The sequence below is a fragment of the Balearica regulorum genome, chromosome 1 (genome assembly GCF_011004875.1).
Source record: "Balearica regulorum gibbericeps isolate bBalReg1 chromosome 1, bBalReg1.pri, whole genome shotgun sequence".
NCBI classification, from domain to species: Eukaryota; Metazoa; Chordata; class Aves; order Gruiformes; family Gruidae; genus Balearica; species Balearica regulorum.
Genome location: NC_046184.1, coordinates 92053418 through 92074930, shown reverse-complemented (window position 1 = coordinate 92074930; position 21513 = coordinate 92053418). Strand labels below are relative to the sequence as shown.

General features: G+C 53.0%; 1 protein-coding gene across 6 annotated transcripts in view; it reads left to right on the top strand.

Annotated features, from left to right (window-relative positions):
• The window catches only part of BOC (BOC cell adhesion associated, oncogene regulated), a 57803-nt gene that overhangs the window by 27580 nt on the left and 8710 nt on the right, over positions 1 to 21513 (top strand). For 2 of the 6 annotated variants that reach the window (XM_075765910.1, XM_075765940.1), the window contains exons 2-9: positions 5252 to 5425; positions 5814 to 6092; positions 14510 to 14656; positions 15255 to 15398; positions 15809 to 16102; positions 16921 to 17193; positions 17891 to 18189; positions 20961 to 21126. In XM_075765910.1, coding sequence (XP_075622025.1) covers positions 5341 to 5425; positions 5814 to 6092; positions 14510 to 14656; positions 15255 to 15398; positions 15809 to 16102; positions 16921 to 17193; positions 17891 to 18189; positions 20961 to 21126 — 1687 coding nt within the window. In that variant the 5' untranslated portion in view covers positions 5252 to 5340. Of the gene's footprint in view, positions 1 to 5251; positions 5426 to 5813; positions 6093 to 14509; positions 14657 to 15254; positions 15399 to 15808; positions 16103 to 16920; positions 17194 to 17890; positions 18190 to 20957; positions 21127 to 21513 lie in introns of all 6 variants that reach the window. The other 4 variants (XM_075765901.1, XM_075765934.1, XM_075765926.1 and 1 more) reach the window with 3 other exon arrangements.

Here is a 21513-nt window from a genome sequence, read left to right as displayed (position 1 = left end):
TGCACTCTGAAGTCAGGAGCTTTCAGTGCTACAGAGGGAAGCAGGCAAGCTTTTATCCCTGTTTGCACATACATTGTGCTACCTCCTTGACTTTAAACACGGCAGTGTAATGTTGGATGCTGCCTCTCTCTGCCCCCTCCTGACACCACCCACTTCCCATTCGGGATCCTGCCTCTCCCTACAGCATCTGCATCCCCATCCCCATCGGATGCCCGTGCTGGTACATGGGAGAGGGACTGTCTCTCCTGCTGCAAACCTCTCCTTTTCCAAACCCTTTCAGAGAGAGTGAATATAACGTAATGGTGTAAAATTAATACTTGGAGTAGGGGTGGGTGTTGGTAGAGGTTAGTTTTGCCCTGTGTGTGTTACTGTTTGATGTGTTTGGAGAAGCAGTCTGTTTCGGGAGGGTGACCAGATTACCATCCATGCCCAGGAATCATGCAGGGCCATTGCAGCTGACCTGCTCAGGTGTGTCACCTTGACAGTATTTTTCAGCTAGAGGATTATACAGTTGTGTGATGGATTTTTCAGATGGGATGTCAAAGATTTGGGATCCAAGAACAACTTGCTTGATGGGATGGAGGTCCCAGTCAGAGAGCTTTTGGTTTCCAGCTCTGCCACTGCTTTATTTTATAACCTTGGGCAAGGTTGGCTTCCTCTTCTAGCTCTCAAGTTCCCTCATTTGTAAAGCTAAAGGGTACTATGGCTCTTTTCTCTTTTACATTTGCTTTTTCAATGCTTTAAGCTCTGTGGAACAACAAAAAAAATACCATCTTGTATTAAAAACTAATGATTACAAGTAAAATTGGCATGCTGTACTGTGTAAGACATTGCTTTTTCTGAAGAGCTTAAGTCTCAATGTATAAAACAGAGAACTGGGAGTATCATTGTCCCTACTTGACCCGTCGGAAACGGAGACCAGCTGCAGTGAATTCTCCAGAGTCACCCAGGGTGTCCCCAGCTGGTAGCTGGACCTGAGTTGCTGCAGCCTTTGCCTTAGTGCAGAGCAGCCCCTTCCCCTTCCCACCGTTCCTCCCCCGCACAAAGAGGGGCTTGGGGCCCGGCTGCCTGCCACAACCCCAAACTGCTGTCACGTGCACCGGCACACTTGCTGTCCTGTAGCGTCTTGCCGGTGGGTAACAGCGTGGATGCATCCAACCTGACCCAGTCTGCTTCTGCGTTTCCCCCCTGCCTGTCTGCAGAGCTGGGGTGTGTGGTGCGGCGATGCTGCCCCGGAGCCGGGACAGAGGCTGGTTCCTATTTGGGAGCCTTGTAAATCACAGACAGTGTGGCAGTAACAAGGGCTGCTTGGCCAGCCCTTGTTAAGCAGGAGGGGGCTTGGGGCTGTGAGCAGCATTTCCTCAGTAAAACCTTCAGTTTCTAATCAGCAAACACCTCTCTTGCTGCCTGCGCTTAATTCGGATTCCTTTTTCCTTTCCAGCTTTATCACCACCACCCCCGCCCCACACATGCACCCGCCTTTCGTCTCTTTTATATCTTCACCTCTGGTTTTTCTTTCTTGCTCCTCTCCCTTTGCAGTGCCCTCCATCGCCACGGCACAGCCGAGGCTGTGCGCGGGGGCCTCGGTGGGCTACGGTGTGTGGCGGGAAGCCGAGCCGACAGATTTTACACCCCCACCACCGCTCCGTATCTGATGAAGCTCTCGTTAATTTTGTTCTCCTAATGGCCCCTCCTTTGATTTACTGGGCTGTCTGAAAGGGACTTAGAGCCTCAGCTCCACGACAGGAAATTGTTATTTTAACCTGGCAGGAAAGAATTAAAAATAAATAAACAAATAATTTTTGTTTTCCCTCCCCCCTCGGAGTTCTTTAAGTGACTTTAACTCTTTCTTTTCCCAAATGGCAATTAAGCAGGAGCTGTTGAGGCTGGTGGTTTCAGTGGCTGCAGAAGTCTTGGCAACCAGGGGTATCCCCTAGCATACCTGCCTTTGGGAGAGGAGGCAGCAGAGGAGGATGCTGTCACGCAGCAGCCCTGTGTCTCCTGGTGCAGCCCCCTGCCTGGGACCACTGCCTCTGGGACGGCAACCGGAGCGCCTGGGGCCTCCTCCACTCCCCACCTCTGCTGCCTCTCCCATTGCAGCCCACTCTGGCGATGGCTTGCAGGGACACCAGGCAAATCGAAAGCTGCCCGATTAATAAAGGTCCTTGCTTTGCACTACTGCAGGCTGCTTAAGGGCAGCATTTTCAAAAGAGGTCAGCTCCCATTTAGGCGTCGAAATAAGTTGGTTGCCTATTCAGGAGAGCTCAGCATGTCAAGAACTGAATGCTTTTGAAAATCTGGCTTCAATTGTGGAAGCTGCGAATTTCGAAATCTGGCCCTGGATCCTAATAGTTCTTTTGGAATTGATGTTTTCATTCATTTTCCTCATTATTTTTATGCCGGCCATTTACTTTTTGTACTTCACTCAGCTGTGAAAGAAATGGCCACATGTCCCTATTTAGAGCTCATGTTCTGCCTGGAGATTTGGGGAGGTACACTTGTTGCAGCACACCTTCTCTCCTCAGTCTCTGCTCAATACTGTTCAATCTGCCCAGTGCCGTGGCCAAATTTTTTGATCTCCCCTTTTTTTTCTCCCCACCTATTGCCCTTCATCTTTTTACAGACCTGGGGGCAGCCAGTTTAGTCGTCGGATCGATGTGCCTGGGTGGTCCTAGCTCACGAAGGGTCCATTACACATTTCTGTGCCTTTGGCTTTGCCCTTCTGGCCAGAGGCTCCGCACGACGCAGAGCTGCAGGGAGGTCTGGTTGGGAACGTCTTTGCCTGCCCCCTCCCCCAGCATGGGCTCCAAGGAACAACTCTTTTTCCGTCCAACATTTTTCCATCCTGCTGCCAAACCCATCCAGATAGGGAGAATGAGTCAGCTTTGCTCTGTAGGCTTCCAGCACTGAGGAGCAAGATGTTAAGTCCTACTCCAAAATGTTTCTTCTATATTGGTGGAAGGCTTTCTATCCCCAGCAACCCTGATGGTGCCAGGTACAAACTAAAGCTGGTTTTTAAGCCTAAACTAACTCAAAGTCTTTTCCAGGTGAGCGTAATTAGTGGCACATCAGTGATGTCAGCAGTGCATGTTCTGGTGTGGACGGACCTTGGGCACTTCTACAGCCATGGTCAGTGGTGGTTTGCCCAAGATGGCTGTAGCGTAACAAAGGGTGCTTTGGTGGCTACCTTACATGAGAAGTGAACTTGAGTAACTCAGGTGGTCTCCAAGTCAATAGCTAAAGGATCTCATAGAACTGTATGTGCTGGTTGATGGAGGAAACTCTTAAAAGACAAATTGTTGAGACTCTCTTCCCTCTTTGGGGGAGGAGCGTGATACCGGGAAGGATAGGCACGCAGGAGGGAAGTTGCTGTGTTGTCACTTTGGCACTGGAGCTTATCCACAGAGGATTCCCACGTCTAATGGGGCCGTGGGCTGCAGTAGCTAGAATATGAGTCTAGCTGATCTTTCTAGGTGCCTTCAGGGTATGCCTAGCCTGACGTCCGATGGCCAAGCTCTGTCCGTGCTCCCAGCCACCCAGAAGCCACGTAAGGCTGTGCCAAGCTTGACCTAATTTACCCTACCTATCAGCAGGGTTTGTTATCTTGGGCTCATGGCCAAACTAACCATGGCTGTGTAACAGGTGCTTTTGCACCTTTGCTGTCACCAGAGGCCAAGCAAAGCCATCTGAGAGGAGCTTGGTGAGATTTCCCCAAATGCTGTGGTTTCTTGCTAGCAGTCATCAGCCTCGCCTAGAACGACTTACCAAGCATCTCATGGGGAGTCTGTGGCAGTCCTTAGTTCAGCAGTTAGGAGATTTAATTTTGGAGGTTATGCTTGAAGGGACTTGTCCCCTCTTTTTGGCTGAGTTGAGTTTGGAAAGGACATGCTCAAACAGGTGATGGCTTGAGCAGTGACCGTGGTGGAAGTAGGAAATACTGCTCTGCAGAGTCCAGGTGCTCTTGAGGATGGTGGTTGCGATTAATTGTGAATCTGCAGGGGTTGCAGGCAATATAACTGCTGTTTGGGCTGACTGCTATGGTTGGTTTGGTCTTGAGGTTCTCCCCTTCCAATGTGGACATGCTACAGGAGCAATTCTGAAATGCCTTTGAGACTCATGGGTCATCATCTTCATGCTGCAGCTGGAGGGAGCTCAAAACCCTGTAGCTGCGTTACAATGTCCGTACAGGGAAGTATCTTCTTGACTTCAGCCCTTTGCCCTTGGCTGAAGCTCAATTCAGTCTAACATCTGAGGTGTCTCTTGGTGCAGCCACTTAGATCTTTAATCCCCCTGATTTGTCTGCTTTAGCGTTCGTTCATGACAGTCTCTCTAAAACAGCTGCTGCGGTGTGCAGCCCTTCACAGCATCCTGGGTTGTGACGGGTGGCCGTGGGCTTCAAGTTTTTTGGAGGTTGTTGATGCTTTCGAATATGAACCTGGAGGTTTGTCCAGACGAAGTAGTTCAATTCAAAATAGGCAGTGTGTTTCTGGCAGAACAGTTAATCTGAAATCTTTCCATAGATTGTGTTTCTTAGTTTAGAACAAAGGTGTATTATGCCAAATTAGCGGAATCTGCCCTCAGCTCACTGCACTCAATTTAAACAAATTTAGAACTGGCCATTTCTTTTCTCCTGAAAAAGCGTATCCTCTACTTCCTTGCAGAAATGCTCTGAGAAACTTTTACATCTCCTAAGGAGTCCCATCTGGATTGACATATAGGTCTGCCCAGTGGCAACACAGCCACTGTCTCAGGAAGAGACTCTGAAACTGTGGAATCACCTCTGTTTTCATATAGCTTGGGACTTGTACCTACTCATTGATTTTTGTGTGCAAGCTAGAATATATTCCAGGCAGGGCCAAGAAGTGGCAGCAACACTTGTCAAATATCTCCAATGACACTTTGTTGGGAATGTTTGGGTTTTGCTCCTGAAAATTGCCCAGTGTGCATTGCTGGCACAGTATGGGCATTCACTGCACCAAATCTGAAACAGAGAAGGGGACTGAGCATGTGTCAGTGTGCATATGTGTAGATTTTTACCAAGGGCTGATGATGGGGTGTCTTGGGAGACTCATGACTGTGCTCGGGGAGAGGCTGGAGGACAGAAGTGCTTGCATCAGTGTCTGTAGCCTCCTCAGGCCACCAGCTGTGTGAGTCCCAGGGAGTTTAAGGATGTTGTTAGGGAAGCCAGGGAGGGCTGGAAAGCAGCGGGAAGTCTGAAGGTTTCATCCATTGTGTCTCTTGTCATCCGCAGGAATCTGCTGCCACACCTCCACTGCATCCCCTGAGGCAGCTTATGGGACCCTTCCCTGGGCGCCTCTGCCCCAGGACACACCGCATGGGATGGCAATGACACTTGGAAAGAAGAGACCCATGCCCCCCATCCCTTGCCTCATCCTCGCAGCCGCTAGCTGCTTTGCCAAACTGAGTGAGTTTCTGTTCTTACCCGTTTGTTCTATTTCCTTTATGTTTTGCCTTGAGGTTAGTTAGCATAGCCCTGTCTCAAGCACATAGTGGTTTTCTCTCTCTGCTGCTTCCTTGATAGCCTTGACCAAAGGTCTGGGTTGAAACACTCCTTGGGAGGAGAAGGGGATACAATTGGAGTTGGACATCTCTGTCTAGTGGTGCCAAGAAGAAATGGGGCTAGTGTGCATCTCCAAGTACTAGGGTGGGTGTGTAGCTAACGGGAAGGTGCAGCACAAGCTAAAGCAATGCGGAACGCAAAATGTACCAGCATTACAGGTTTTTTTCCTCTGTCCTTTCTTTTGCTGAGTCTCACAGAACTTTCTTATTCCCATTTCTTTCCCTCTATGCAGGTGAATCTCTGCAGGTCACTGTGCAACCTTCCTCTATTGTCCAAAAGCTTGGGGGCCCAGTTAGCCTGGGGTGTGTAGTGGACCCCCCCAGAGTGAACCTCACCTGGAGACTGAATGGGAAGGAGCTGGCTGGATCGGACGAGGTGCTGGGTATCCACATTGAGCGAGGGAAACTCGTCATCACGGCTCTCAACAACCACACCGTGGGGCGATACCAGTGCATTGCTCGTGTGCCTGAAGGAGTCATTGCCAGTGTCCCCGCAGTGGTCACGTTAGCTAGTGAGTAACTTTAGTCCTCTGCCATCCCCTGCGTTGCTCGGGCCATCACACACACATCCTTGAGAGGCTTATCCACGCTCACTTGTTCACGCAGACATCAAGGGAGGGCTCATTTGGCTTAGGCCACTTTGTAGCATTTTTGATCATGGACTGACTGTCCTGTTGTAGCCCAACCATGACCCAAGCAGTCGCCCTGCATGGTAGGCTGCAGACGTGTCCTGCAGTGACAGTTTTTGCCACAAAGAGCAGGAAATACCTGAGTGATGGGGTTTGTGTGCCTGGTTGGTTCCCTGGCTGTCGTGTTGCCTCATATGGTTGCTGAGTTCTTGATTGAGGTTACCAGAAAGTACCTGCTGGTGCTGATGGCCAAGCCACTGCCTGGGCTGCTGCAGGGCTACTGCCAGCGCTCGGTCAGAGTGTGCTAGGTTTTCCTGCCTTCCCGACCCACAGAAAGCCAAGTCCCTTGCCCTGCTTGTGCTGTGATGGGACCTGCACATTTTTGTGTTGCCCCTGGATTCATCATAGCCACAGTACCATCCCTCACGCTCACAGTAAGGGAAGTTTGGTCGTGGTGAGGAGGCACTCCCGAGCACCTGCATTAAGTGGCTGGTGGCTCTCTGTGTGCTGTTGGGAAGATGCCTTGCCAAAATGCAAGGTGGGAGAGTGGCTCGTTGGGGAACAGTTGCATGGTGATGTTGAAGGCAGAGGCTGCACTGTCCTCATTTGATAAGGTAGGTGTGGAAGTTGGCAGGAGGTGGATACCGGAGAGCGGAGTATCTAAAAGCACTTGTAACGAGATTTATGTCTTTTAAGGGGCAGGAGGCTGTATTCATTACCACTGCTGTTGGTTCAGGGAGGGCGCACTCCCCTTCACCAGAGCTTTGTCCTCTTCCTACAAGGTTGCAGTGGCATGGCGATGAGGACCCCCCTTGTCTCTGAGCCACAGCTCTGAGTGAGGGACTTTGCTCCTATCTCTGAGCTCAGAGTGCTCCTCACCGCTGCCCTCTGGCACTGGCGACAGACCAAGGAGACGTGTGCATGGGAGGGGATGTCTTACAGCAGGGAACTTCTCTTACAGGTGCCTGGTTTTGGTCAGATGTTACACTCAAATATGAGAAAGTGCTGGATTTGGATGCATCTGAGAAAGGGCAGCCCACGCCTGCTTGGAGATGGGGGGGTCTCTGTGGACCTACCTTGTTTAGGCAATGGAGAGTCTGATCTTCTCCGAGACCCATGTAGTTTTTGGTGGAGCAAGTGCGTGCAGAGGAGACCGCCATCCCCTGGCAGTGATGGCCCCCAGGTGTGGAAAGGGCTTCATCTTCCCAGCAAGGGGGACTTTGGGGCTAAGTCTTAAGAAAATGAAGAAGTGAAGATGTTTGTGCAAAGTGGGGGCTGGCTTTGCTTTAAAGCCAAGAGCTATTGGCTTGTCACTGATACATTAATCAGGAGTGAAATGTTTAGGCCAGACTGGGTGGGAGGAGGAGGCGAGGGAAAGCAAGGGGAGAGTTGCTGAGCTCTGAAGCGGTGTGGGAGGGGGTTGTCACGGGGCTGAATCTGTCAGGGGATTTGGCCTGAGCCCTGGGCCGAGATTAAGTTTCGGAGAACACATTCCAGAGCAGAAAGGGGGCTGTGTGCGCTGGTGGCCTGATAGAGGGAAGGAGTGGAGGGGAGAGGTGGATGGGATTACCAAGGGCATGGTTTGCATTTAGGAGAGCAGGGTGTGCACAGCTCCTCAGCCTGATTGGTTTCTTCTTAGGCTGATCCCCTTTTCTTTTTTCCCCTCACCCCAACCCACCACCGCCAGCTCTGTCTCCTGGGACAAAGCATGGCTGTTCCTCCTATCTATCTGCTTTGGTCTAGCATCACTGGTGGACAGGAGACAGGTTCTAGAGCACCAGAAGGTCCCACTGTGTCCCTCAGGACAAATCAAAGCCACAACTGAGTAGTTCCTAAGCCCTCTCCAGGAGCCAGATCACCTTCAGCCAGCAGATTGCAACTGGAGATGGGGTGCAAAAAAGGGGGACTTACCCATTGCGGCAATCCATGCCATGGCAAAGGCACTACTGCCGCGGGGAGGTCAGGAGCACCATTCAGTGGAGCTCACAAAACTGGAGCCAGAGCTTGCTTGAACAAATAACTAAACCATCATGGAGTGCCCCTGTGCTGCGCTGCATGGGTCTCCTGTCCTCAAGGGGAACTGGGTATGGCAGAGGCCATGTCCCACGCACCCCAACAGCCTTCGGTGATGGAGGGCCCCAGGTGGGGAAGACGTGGCAGTCAATGAGTGAAGAGAGAGAGAGAGGGCAGCCCAGGAAAGACGTGGGGCTGAAGGTGTAGAAGGGAAACCTTCTGGAGGGGTTCAAACAACCAGTTTCATGTTCATGAGCTGGATGCTGCTTGCAACAGTGGCTTTGCAGTGGTCTGAAATAACAGGGGGCACCGATCTGTGGTGGGACTGAGTTTGAAAGCTATGGTAGCAGATGTGCTGCGGGCTCTCGCTCCTGCTCCAGACTTCCTCTCTGAGCTGGTTCAGTGGGGACCATGGTCCTGGGGGGTGGAGAGGGAAGCCCCTGGCAGGTCAGCTTTGTAGTTGATACATGTCTTCCAGATCACCTGCTTGGCCGAAAGAAAGCCCTCTGCAAGGCTTAGCCCCATCCAAAAAATTATTTAGGGGAGGCAGGGGGAGGGTGAAACTAGAACGTGAATGAAAGCAGTGGTGGGGGTTGTGTGTGGAAATGTTTTCAAGGTTTAGGTTTAGTTTGGAATAGGACCTGGAGTCATTGGGAAAAGTGTCTTGCTAGGTTTCGAGGGGTGTAGGTAACATCATCTGGCCAACTTTTAGGCTATTTCCACTCCTTTCTCTTCACCTCCTTTGGAGGAGACACCCTTGAATGCCCCAGGCTGTGCATGCCCGGTTCCTTAGGGCATCCTTGTGCTTTGCTGACAGTCAGCAAGTAGATAACTATCGCTGCCGTGCTGGCAGCCACAGCATAGCCTTGGGACCGATACCCCCTTCTCACGTCTGTGTCACAGTGATGCCAAGTCTGTCTCTGCTCTCCCTGTCTCAGAGGGCTGGTTGAAACTAGCATTTAATTCCTCCAGCAGAGATAAAATAGCTATTGTATAGCCGAGGGGTGGAGGGAGGAGGGATTTGCAGAAAGGGGAAGATTTTTTTTTAAAGCAACAAAAGGAGGAGCACTTCAGGCATTACTTGGGCGCTTTTGAGTCCACTTAGAGCTGACCTGGTGCTCTGTGATCCCACGTTCAACCTTGGCGGCCTGTGGCACATCGGTGCAGATAGATACCTGCTGATCACTGCTGGCCTGGCCGGGCTACGCAAGATCAGCCCTGCCTGGCCCCGAGGCAGCCCTTCAGCCCAACAGTGACAGGCTGGAGTCCGGGACGGCTTGAATGGATGAGACAGACGTATTCCTGGTTTTCCAAGCCAGGCCCTAAGTCTTCATGTGACTGAGAGCTGCAAGGAAGAGAAAGGTATTTTCTTTGCCTGCTTCCAGGTGGCAAATTTGCCATCATGCCAAAAGCCCTACTCCAGCCCCTCTCCTGATTGGAGGTGCTATATGAAAGAGGTATGGCTGCAGAGGGCTCTGGTGGGGCCAGATAAATCCACCAGGGACACGAACATGGTGCTGTGGGCGAGTCCTGCAGCAGCAAAAGGCTCGGAAGGTCGAGAGCCCTTGGTGGAGCTCACAGGGCAGCTGAAGTGTGAGGCTGGAGCAAAGCCAGCGGGCAGAGTTGGTGAAAGCTGTGCAACTCCCAGCATTCAGCTGTGTGCCTGGAAAATCAGTGCAGTGAGCACAGCAGCAAGTCTGACCTGGATAGATGTGACATTTAAAAAATAAAACAAAAAAATAAGTGAGGGGTGCAGCAAAGGGGACTCCACCCATTCCAGTGTATCCCCTGTGGCCAAGGATGAGAGGAGTGCGGGATGCCTGTGTTCCGGGGATGCTGTGGGAGACTCGTTGCCCCGTGGCCCTCCGTTGGTGCTGCCGGCAAGGGCAGCCCTCGGCTTTGCGGCAGCATGTGGGAGAAGCCGGGCCTCAGCACGAGGCACTTGCGGGCAGTGACCCTGCGCCGGGTCGGGCTGGGCATCCCCCAGGAATTTGCAGCTGCTTTCTGAAGACAGCCCCATTCATTTTCCTCTGCCTGGGCCTCTCCTCTCATGGCTCCCCGGAGGCAATGGCGGGAGGGAAGGAAGGGGAAGACTGCATGATGGAAAAGCATTTGCTGAGCAGGCACAGGGGGCTCTGGCCCCGGGGGCAGAGGTGGCGTGAGGAGGGGAGAGAAGGAAAACACAGGTGGTGTTGCTTGAGATGGTGGAGCTGTGGCATGAGTGCTGTGCAACAAGCCCAGGGCAATGTGGGGGAGAGGGGCACAGCAGGGGGAATGCACTTGGCCGTGCATGAGCAGGCGGGAGGCTGGGGGGTCTGTGCCTGTGCCCTCGGGGCGGGAGGGGGCTGGTGGGGACAGCACTGGTGCCCAGGCTCTTGTGGCTCTGACCGAATAGGGAGTGAGAGCCATAACCCTGAGCTGCTCTGACAGCTGAGGGGGGATTAGTGGAGGGTGCCTGCCCCTGGGCTGGGGGACCCTCGTCCCTGTCCATTGCCTTTCGGGGTCCCTCTCTTCCCTCCCTCATCCTTCCCTACAGCGGAAGGCTTTCACCTTGAGGGCCGGCATTTTATTTACTACTGCTGCTTCTCTGAAGTTATTTATGGTCTCCCATTCATTTAATCTGGTCTGTCTCGCTTGCCTCATTGCTTGGCCCCCAGCCCTGGGATTCAGCTGGTTTTCCTCCTGGATGACAGCGGCACAACTGGCCGCAGGGCTGACCCTCCCTGTGCCCCGGCTCACCCTGTCGCGCCTCGGAGCGGGGCACAGATGGACACAAGCGCTGGCCTTTGCTTGTGCTCCCTTCTAAACCAAAAAAAAAGGAGGAAAAAGCAAAAAAAAAAAAGGAAAAAAATTAAGCTCTGTTATCCCAGCGCGGCTGGGATTGGCAGTGCTCTGTCTGTCCGCAGCACCTCCTGGCCGGTGGCTGGTGGATGAGGTCTTACTGCTTCCCTGTGATCAAGCGTGTCTTTTAAGGACAAGGACATGGGCTGGCACGTCAGGCGCTGCCATATGAAAAGGAAAACCCAGCCAGTGGAGAGGGGATGTGGTTTATCCCAGCTGCAGCGGGAGTTAGACCCAGGGTGCAAATTGCATGTTAGACGTGGGGCGCAGCTGCTGCTGGCTGGGGAGCTGAAGGGGTGAGCACTGCACACCCCCAGCACTGACCCTCTCCTCCGCCCCTCTCTGCACTGCCTGGTGTGGGGAGGCATGCGTGGCTCCCCACATCTCGGGGGGCTCATTTGAAGCCCCCAGGGCAAAACTGTGTGTCCTAGCCCAGCGTGGCAGCCTTTGGTTTGTCGCATTGGGGCCAAGTGCAAAGGGGTGTGTGAAGCGGGGGCTCGTCCCACGCACAGAGGGTGCCCCCACCACGGGGGCTGGTGGTGCCCCCAACCACCCCTTGCCAGCTCCAGCCGACCCATCAGCGTTAATGGATGGCTGTATGTGCCCGTACCAGCGGGGAGCGGGGTGGTTGAGACTGCCTGTGGCCAAAACCCACTGGCAAATAAAACAGTCTTGTTTGCTGTGGAGGAGCAGGAATTTAGGGGAGTAGTTTGGCAGGAAGCTTTGACACTTGCGTATTGGAAAATAGTTTGTCCCGGTGCCCACCTGATGATTTTCCCCTCTCCCCTGCCCGTTTCGCTCCACTCCTGCGATGGTGCCCAGTTCTTGGTCCCCCAGCCACCCCAGGATCCCCTTCCTCCATCCTTGCCCCCTCTGTCCACAGCTTTGTCCCTTGTCCCCCAAGACTGGGACTGGGAGGGGAAAGCAGGAAGAGCCGGGGGTCCTGCTTCCCCCCATGGGGCTGCAGCACTCGCAGCTGTGACACTGTGGGGCAGAGCTGCCGTCTGGGGGGCTGCACGTGAGGGACCTCCACGTCTGCCCAGCCCAAGGTTGTCCCGGGGGTCTCCCGGCACGGGGACATCATTTTCCATCTCCGAGAGCATGGTGCTCCCCGCTGGGCTCTGCTGTACTGGGGCTGTGGGTCTGCTATTCCTCTGGGCTCCTGGGCCCCTTCTCCTCTTTGGGGTCTGCGTGCGTGCACGCACGTGTGTGTGTGTGCAGATCCCTGCCAGCATTGCTGGAGCCTATGCCTTGGCTCTGAAATCTTAATTTGGCTGTGATGAATCCAGACCACCAAGGCGCACATTAATTTTCCTGATGCTCGTTTATATTTTGTTGATCGGAGAAATATGCGTGATGTGGGCAGGCAGACACTGGGCTCTCGCCTCTTCTCCACCTCTTTCCATTTCTGTGGCTCTCACTGTTTTATTCCTTGATCAAATATAAAAGCAAAGAGGAGAAAATATCCCTCACCCTTCCCCTCCCCAGCAGTAACTTTCGTTGTTGGAGGAGCGCGAGGCGCTGCCAGCTTTTCACAAGTTAAGAGTTAACCTTCATCTGGCTTTAATACCCAGTGGAAACATGGCTCCCCTCCTCAGCTTGTCTTAAAGGATTAATCACATTTCTGAAGTTCACCCGTATTCCTTCTTTTTATTATTATTTTTTTTAATTGAATGATGCCAAGAAATTCCAGAAGTATTAAGCATGTTTGCTGCAAATCATTTTTATGACATTGCAAAACCTCCCCTTTTCAACCTCCTCCCCTTCCCTCAGATCTGGGCCCGGGAACGCTGGCTCCCCCGGCAGCCGCCCGGCAGCCCCTCTGTGCCGCACTTGGGGAGGCTTTCTCGCCGCCTTGCCAAGAGAGCTGGTTTTTATTTAAACTCCATAAAGGATCTTGCTTTAATCAGAAAGTCTGCTTGAGAAATTTCATGTCACTTTTCCATGACTGTGGGTGGGAGAAGCTTGGAGCCAGAGTTGTCTTTTGCTCTTGGAGAGCTGCTGCATTTCCCAGAGAACAAAAACACATTTTTCTGCTGGTCGGGGCTGCCAAGGGAGGCTGCCTGCCGTCCGCCCGCCGCCAGCCCTCCTGCTCCCCCCTCTCCCCAGCTCTCCAAACTGCCCGAGGTCGCGGGTGCCATGTCCCGGGTTGGGTTTTGAGGAGTGAGGGAGCTGCTGACAGTGCGTGGCCGCGCCGTGGCAATGGATGTGACGTGCTGCCGTAGCGTGGGGTTTTGAAAAGGGAGTGCGATCTCGTCCGGATTTAGTGGCGTGCCGCTCGGGAGACGTGCTAGCGCTGGGTCCCAGGGAAGATGGGCCAGCTTGAGCCTTGATGCAACATTGTGACTTTTGACCAACCGTGGGATGTGCAGTTGTCGGTAGTGGTTGCCTGGGCTGGTGCACGGCACTGTAAAAATGCCTGTGCGGAACTTTTTGCCTGGTGCAAAACTCTCTCCCTCCTAGCACAGGCTGACCAAGGCAAGCTTTGGGCTTGCACCGCCCCAGAAAGATTTGCCATCATCCCCAGGGAGGGAGAGGACCAGTATCATCTCTGGGAAGCTTGGCAGGGCTGGACTGGTGTGCTCCTTGCCCTGACAGATCCACGGGGTTTCACTGCAGTCCTCTGCTCCTGCTTTGAAAAACAGGGAAAAGAAAATGAAAGGTCCAGCGTCCCTTTTCCCCTGCCCCTGTGCTGCCAGTCCTGCTGCCTGCATTGGCCCCACCAGGGGAGCGACCCCTGTCACAGCCTGGTAGGGGACATGTGCTGGGACAGGGCGTTTTCATGGCTGCTTTAGGGAGGGGGCAGCTGTGCCGTGTGTATGAGGACCTGGTTGTTCTTGCAAGTCCCTGTGAGGTGTGGGCACTGCTTGGGCACACGTGAAGCATCACAGTTAACCGGCCTTCAACTGTGAGATATTTGATGGGAGCGAGAGTGCCTGGAGCGGAGACGCTAGTTGCTTAGGCGCCGGAGGAGCTCAGGGCAGCTCTGGGAGCGTCCAGCATCCACACACCTTCTTCCACTGTGTCTGTACACCCTTGAAGCAGGCTGGGCTCCCTGAGTTATGACTACAAAGTTAGCTTCTTGGTAGCAGGATGGCAGCCGTGTTTGAAATAGCAGGTGGCAGAGGGACCATTTTTGGCCACCCTTCAGTGCTGCATTAAGTTGGCTCATTTTTTACTCTTAGGCCAGAATTTTTCTCGCCCTGTTTCTCAGCTATGGAGCAGGCGGTTTCTCCAGAAGCTGTGTTTTAAGTTATCCATTTTGTAGGAGGGAGGAGAAAAAAAAATAAAGCTCTGAAGCCAGGCCAGTTGCCCTAGCTGCTGGGGACGGAGCGGTCCACTGCCGCCACCGCAATGAACAGCCCTGGGCTCACAGGGAGAGGATGAGCTGACACCGAGATGCAGAGCCAGCCACTGAGATGCCCCGTTGTTCGCTCTCTCTACAGATCTCAAAGATTTCAAGTTCGATGGCCAGCACGTGATCGAGGTGGATGAAGGGAACACAGCCGTGATTGCCTGCGACCTGCCCGAAAGTCACCCCAAGGCTCAGGTCCGCTATAGCGTGAAGCAGGAGTGGCTAGAGGCCTCCCGAGGTGAGTGCCATGGGGGTCTGTCCGGCTTAGCCCCCTCCCAGGGCCCTCAGTTTTACCCTTCCCTAGCAGCTGTAGCTTCCTCTGCCTGCTGCCTCCTCATTGTCACTTCGCAGCCAGTCCGAGCACAGGTTAGTTTAGGGTCTCTGCCACATCTCCTTGATGTCCCTGCTGCCTGGGACTGGGGAGCCACATGTAACACCAGCTTGCAGTAAGGCAAAAGGAAGCAGAATTAGGTGATGCATGACATCACTCTTCATCAGGCATCTTCATGTGTCTGTGAAGCATTCTTGCAGCCCAGCCTGGATAAAGGCACTTTGAATTTTAGAAATTTCTAAAATTTGGATCTGAGTTTTGCAGTTTCACTCCACCTGCTGCATGTACCTGGGACAAGCTAGCTTCACCTGAGGCTCTGTTCCTTCCATCATTGCTCCCCCTGATATTTGAACCAAAAGAGGTCATTTCAGTGCTGTCGGTATTACTGCATTGTTTTTTCCCTTCCTAGCTATCCACCTTTTCTTTAGGTCACTGTATGTCTTCCAGGAGGGTGGGCGGGAGCATATCTTGTGACCATGTGCCACCTCCTCTTCTCTCTCTACAGACAATTACCTTATCATGCCATCCGGGAACCTTCAGATCGTCAATGCTAGCCAAGAGGATGAGGGGACTTACAAATGCGCTGCCTACAACCCTGTGACGCAGGAGGTGAAAACCTCGGTCTCCAGTGAGAGGCTCCGTGTGAGACGTAAGCCTCTCTCCCTTCACTGCACATCTTCTTCATAGTGTTTCTAGCCCTGGGAGCACGTATTACTGCTATTGCAGCTGGTTTTCTGGGTGTGGAAAAACTACTTTCCAGCAGAAGACCCCAAGGGCTGCTCCTGGGGTATGTGTCTCCAACCCTGGGATTGCCGTACCTCCTCAGGATTTGTTCTTGGTGATGGGCGAGCAAAGGCCCCTAGCCCTTTGGCAAGACTGCTTGCTGTGTGCACGGATCTCTTAAGGAATTTCCCTCTAGGCCTGCCTTGCCATTTATCCCCGCAGTGCAGGGGAGCAGCGCTAGCCCTACCATAACCCCTACCTGCACCCTGCACAGAGTGCTTTTCCACCAGCCACCTTCCTTCTCACCCATGTCCTTCCTCCTCTTCTCCTCGCCAGGCTCCACAGCGGAGGCAGCCCGGATAATCTACCCCCCTGAAGCTCAGACCATCATTGTCACCAAGGGCCAAAGCCTCATCCTGGAGTGTGTGGCCAGCGGGATCCCCCCGCCACGGGTCACCTGGGCCAAAGACGGCTCTAGCGTCTCTGCGTACAACAAGACGCGCTTCCTGCTCAGCAACCTCCTGATTGACCCCACGAGTGAGGAGGACTCAGGCACCTACAGCTGCACGGCTGACAATGGGGTTGGGGAGGCCGGAGCTGCATTCATCTTCTACAATGTGCAGGTGTTTGGTGAGTGCTGCTGTAGCCCTTGTTTCAGGAAGGACTTGGGAGTTTCTCAGCTGCTTTCAGGGGAAAATACTAGTGCTACTGTACTCCCTGGACAAACCATGATGTAAGGCAAACCCCTGCTTGTGGTTCCAGTTTCTAGGAGATGGGATGAATTCTTCCTTGAGGGTGGTAGTTCCTCCTTCCTGGCTCCCACCATGAGCTGGAGATGATGGATCCTCCCTTCCCATGCAGAAGCTCTTCTCTTGCCATTTGTGGCACTGGGTTTGCTCTAACTCTCCACTCTCTAGTGGAGGACTGCCTGCTGCTTAGACATATTTAGCATTGGGATAGGAAAGACAGAGTGACTTGCTGTTTGCTCTGTTCTGTGGGGAAGATCTCTGTGGGGTGGGAAATGTAAGGGATACTACACCTTAGGTATTTCTACCATGCATCCTTCCCCTTCTCACAAGCGTTAGGGAAGCTAAGCCTATGTTTTATTGGATTGCATTTCATCCAGGTGCCAATGTGTTGCTTTGGCACAAGCGTGGTCTTTGCAGAGTAGCCTTTCAGCTCAGAAAAATGGGTCTTGTAGGTGGCTGCTGTTATCTGAGAGGGGCAGGTGGCCTTGGGCCAGCTCTCTCTGCAGTCCCTGTGGATGCTGAAGGGGAGGCGCAATGAAGCAGACCCCTGCAGGCCCCCACAAAGGGAGTGGGACTTGGGGGTGGGGTAAGGATCCATCACTCTGCCCTCGTCCCTGCCAGAGAGGAAGGTGCAAAGCCGTGACCTTGCCATGCTCCCTGCCAAGTGGCACTCAGCAGCCGTGTCTTTTCCTTGCGCAGAGCCCCCAGTGGTCACCATGGAGCTGTCCCAGCAGATCATTCCCTGGGGCCAGAGCGCCAAGTTCACCTGTGAGGTGCGAGGGAACCCCCAGCCCTCCGTCATGTGGCTGCGCAATGCCGTCCCCCTCTCTGCAAGCCACCGGCTCCGGCTCTCCCGCAGGGCGCTGCGGCTGGTCAGCGTGGGGCCCGAGGATGACGGCATATACCAGTGCATGGCAGAGAACGAGGTCGGCAGCGCGCAAGCCATGGTGCAACTGAGGACAGCCCGGCCAGGTGAGTCCCTCTCTCCAAGCTTGTGACCGTTCAATCCCAGAGCCTAACACACAGGGAAAGAGCAGGGGCAGCAGGAGAAGAAAGTTGGTGTGTAACCCTCCCGCTTGTGTTTGAGCAGCCTCGCTCTTCCCTCCCTTTTACCCTGCACTTTGAGTGCTTTTTTGACTCTCTATCTTCCTGTAGGAACAGATGTTAGCGGTTTTGCTTGTAAGTGCAGTGCCGTGTGTGCATACTTGAGCTATCTCTACATGAGAGGCATAGGACATCTGGGTGTAGCGCCTTACCCTGTGGCTTACTCAGCTCTGCCTCCAAGCTTGCGCTGAGCAAAAGCATAAACACGGGTGTGGGTGGATACACCTCGGGTAGGAGAAGTACCACCTGATTCCTTGGACCCTGCTGAACTTATCCATGGTAAGAGGGGCTTCAGAGAGGGAGGAAGCCCCATGTGGCCAAGGCTTGTTCTCAGAGAGGCCCTGGTGAAGTGTGTTAGGTTTATAGCGGGAGAAGGAGAGATTGTTGCCAACACCTTTTTGAGTGGCACAGCAGGCAGCACTGCCTGGGACCTGATACCTCTAAGGTACCTGTGCTGCAATGGGTGCATAGCGCCAGTCTTCTGAGAGGTTGAAGGGGCTCACAGCTCTGCCTTCACTGTAGACTGGGATGGGCATTTACCCTGCCTCAACACCTTGTCTTTCAGGAGCTACACTCAACCCTGGGCGAGATGCCCAGCTGGGCTCGGCTCAGCCTCCAACACCGCCTTCCAGGGACAGTGCCTTAAAGCTGCCCCTGGATAAAGCTGGACTGCCAAAGCCTGGGACGACCCCACTGGCAGCATCTCCACAGTGTGCAGCCAACAGGGAGCTGGTGTCTCCAGCCGAGGCCCCCATCATCCTCAGCTCTCCCCGGACGTCCAAGACAGACAGCTATGATCTGGTGTGGAGACCCCGGCCTGACAGCAGAGCCCCCATCCTCTACTATGTGGTGAAGCATCGCAAGGTATTGCTGTTTCACCCTGCTCCTGTCTTTCCTCTGCCCATTCCACAGGTGGGCTGGTGACCTCAGTGCATGTTTTCACACCTCATGAGCAGGTGTGTTGGGGCAGGGGCACCCACTGATCACTGGTGGCACTGGTTGGTGGGACCTCCTCAGCTGCAGCCTCAGCCTGTTGAGGTGTCACGAGTTACAGGTTGTGAGAGGAGGTTTGTCAGGCTGTCCAAGAAGAGCCCATAGCGGTGCCTGTCTGCCTAAGTACATAGGGGGTGTATGCACACACATGTATTTCCAGTCTGAAGAGCTTCCAGTCCCCAGTCGTGTGCTTACACAAGTAGGAAGTCCTGAGGGCAGATTGCATAGTGACTTGCTCTGCAACGCTTTTGTCTTGGCACAAGCCACGGGGACACATCTGCCTTGAAAGCCTTGGGCTGCGGGACACTCTGCCTGTCTCTGCTGCATGTACCTGCCCTGCTCAGCCGCACTGAAGCACCCGCGCTCAGTGACTGCGAGGAGCCGGCAGAGAGCCAGCATGGCCATGCTAAATCCTCTGGGAAGGCCCTCAGCCACCAGTTTTATTCTGGAAGCTGAAAGGCAATGCACTGTTGAGCGTGTCTCTTGGCTGGTGGCACAGCGTGAGCACAGGGTGCACTGCTGAGCCCTGCTTGAGCCTGAGGGCTCCTGCCCTCTGCGGTGCTTCTCAGCACTGCAGGCAGAGCTGTAGCCCAGCGGTTTGTCTAAACAGCGAAGTGCTGTTGAGGTAAAAATTCTGCTTTTGAGGTGTAGAGCAAATTTTCCCATTTTGCTGGGAATAAGTGGGGAAAGAAGGGCTTGAATTTATCTGTTTGCTGCTTGTATTTCCTTTGGGGAGTCAAGGAGTTGCAGTAGAGAGGCAGGTTTTGCTTTGAGGTTTGAGTACATTCCAGATCTGGCATGTTGTGGATTCCCAGCCACTGCAAGGCACTGTTTTTAATTGTATGTGAGTATATGTATCTATTTTCCTGGAATTGTTTGATTTTTGTGAAAATATGGTATAATAGGAGGCTGTTATAATCCCTACACATCCTTGATTTCTTTCTAAACAAAACCTAAGCTGAGGGTTTCAGCTAAGCATCTCTTTAAAGAGCCCTTTAAAGCAAAGGCAGAAGATGCCAACACAAGAATACAATAGGACAAGCTTAAATAAAACCCAAAGATGCCAAAAGCCTCACCAGATTATTGGCTCTTGTCGTCTGCCAAGAAGAGATTTGTCCCCCAGTGGTGTATCATGTAACTACCAATTCTGCATGCCATCTTAACTTGCAGGCTGGAGTTTGTCCATATTTTATCTGTTTTTCAGCACTTCACCTGGAAAGGGTTGTAGGGCAGTGGGGGGTCACCATGGGTCACCGCAGTTTGCAGTAATATGTTTTCAGTGTAGTCCAAATTCTCAGCTGGAGACTCTTTCTTGGGATGCTTAAGGATTGCGTGGAAAGGAATTAGTCCCAATAACCCTTAAACTTGTTTAGAAAGAGTTTCTTTCTATCAGAGATCCTTAGGATCAAGTTATATAATGATCTGGTTTTGACATCTCTGACTGGAAAAGCATGTGTGTGGAGAGGGAAGGAATCAATTCAGCAACAAAAGAAAAGGCTCTTTGTGTGAAATATGGTTATAAGTAAAACCTACTGACAGGAGGCTTACATTTGTACTGGGCAAGGGTCTCCTGCTCCTCTGGAAAATATCTGCGGATGTCTCTTTTTTTTTTTTTTTTTTTTTTTTTCCCCTTGCTCTTACACTGCCCCTAAAATCTCAGCAGCCTGCAAACAGTCAGATGCCATGCGGCCGGTACCTTTGTTTCTTAAGAATTTCTCTTTTTCTTTCCTGGATATTAGCAGTCTTTAGGGCTCCCCTCCCTGGCCTCACAACTCCGCGGGCTCAGGAATAAAAATAAAACGAGGCAAGCATTAATCAGTCAGTGTCAAACGCTTGGAGAAGATGAATGATACGACGGAGTCTTGGCATTTCCGTTTTGTTGCATTGCCTGCGTTACTAATGCTCCTTTTGGCACCGGGTCACTTCAGTGTCCTGCCTGTTTGCCTGCAAAAATATTATCCTTGCAGCTGAGGACAAGGAAGAAGGTCCCAGCCTTCCCTCCCCCTCCACATGGGGCATCGGGGCATCACCAAAAAATGAACTGTGTTTCCAAGCCTTTCTGGGGGCCACGGCCATACACAGTCTTTTCCCTGCAGAAACCTGTGCTCGAATGTTATGGTTCCTTGTTTCAGCCAGAAAGTGCCAGCAAAGAGGCTGGATAAAACTGGATAAAAATCTGTTAGTGAAATGATTTAGATATAGGTGACCAAAGTGGTATGCAGGTAAGTGGCCAGCATCTAAATGAGTAGCTCAGCAGCTGGGCTGCAGGAGAGATTTGGCTCCTAAAGCAGCTCCAGCCTCTGCTTGATGCTGCCCTTTGTGGGCATGCCTGCTCAGAGCTTTACCTGTGTTGAGGGGTAGCGGTATCAGAGGGGACCAGCGGGCAGACTGGGGCTGAATGAACCTCTGGGGTCAAGAAGACACCCTGGTGCTTGGTGACTTGTCCTGCTGATACCTGAATCCTTCGGCTTTGCAAAATCAGGCTGGTAAGATCTCCCTCCTTTGCAGTCAGGGAATTGGCCTCCGGGCAGGGAAGGTAGCCTGGCTGATACACAACCTGATAGGAAGGTTACTGAGCTCAGTGTAGGTGAGAAGCCCAGCCTGCCCCCAGCTTTGCAATGCCTGCATTGGTCTCTCAGCAGGTCACCAACACCTCGGACAGCTGGGCAGTGAGGGACGTCCCAGCTTCACAGCACCGCCTGACCCTCACCAGGCTGGACCCTGGGAGCCTCTACGAGGTGGAGATGGCCGCTCACAACTGTGCTGGCGAGGGACAGACGGCCATGGTGACTTTCCGGACTGGTAAAGGTCAAACCTTTCCCTGGGTGTTTTGCTCTGAGTCAGGGGAGGGCCCCTCTGAGATGTCCTGCCGCAGCCCTGAGGCACAGGCACCAGCCTTATGAAAAAAAAAAAAAAACCACAAACCCTTAAGGGGCTGTTTCTGGTCTGGAAACCCATCTGCCCTCAGCTTAGATTGACCCTGTCAGAAGGGAAAGTGGAGGGTGGGACCGACACAGGATGGAGAAAATCAGGTTTTCCCCTCTGCCTGGGTTGGAGTAAGTCCCTCCCTTGGTGTCTCAGTTGGACACCTGCAGAACCATAGAAAATAGGTCTGGCAGGGATGTCAAGAGGTCGTTTAATCCATCCTCTGCCTGGAGACAGGATGAGCCTGTGGGGGTTGTTCCAACAGGTGTT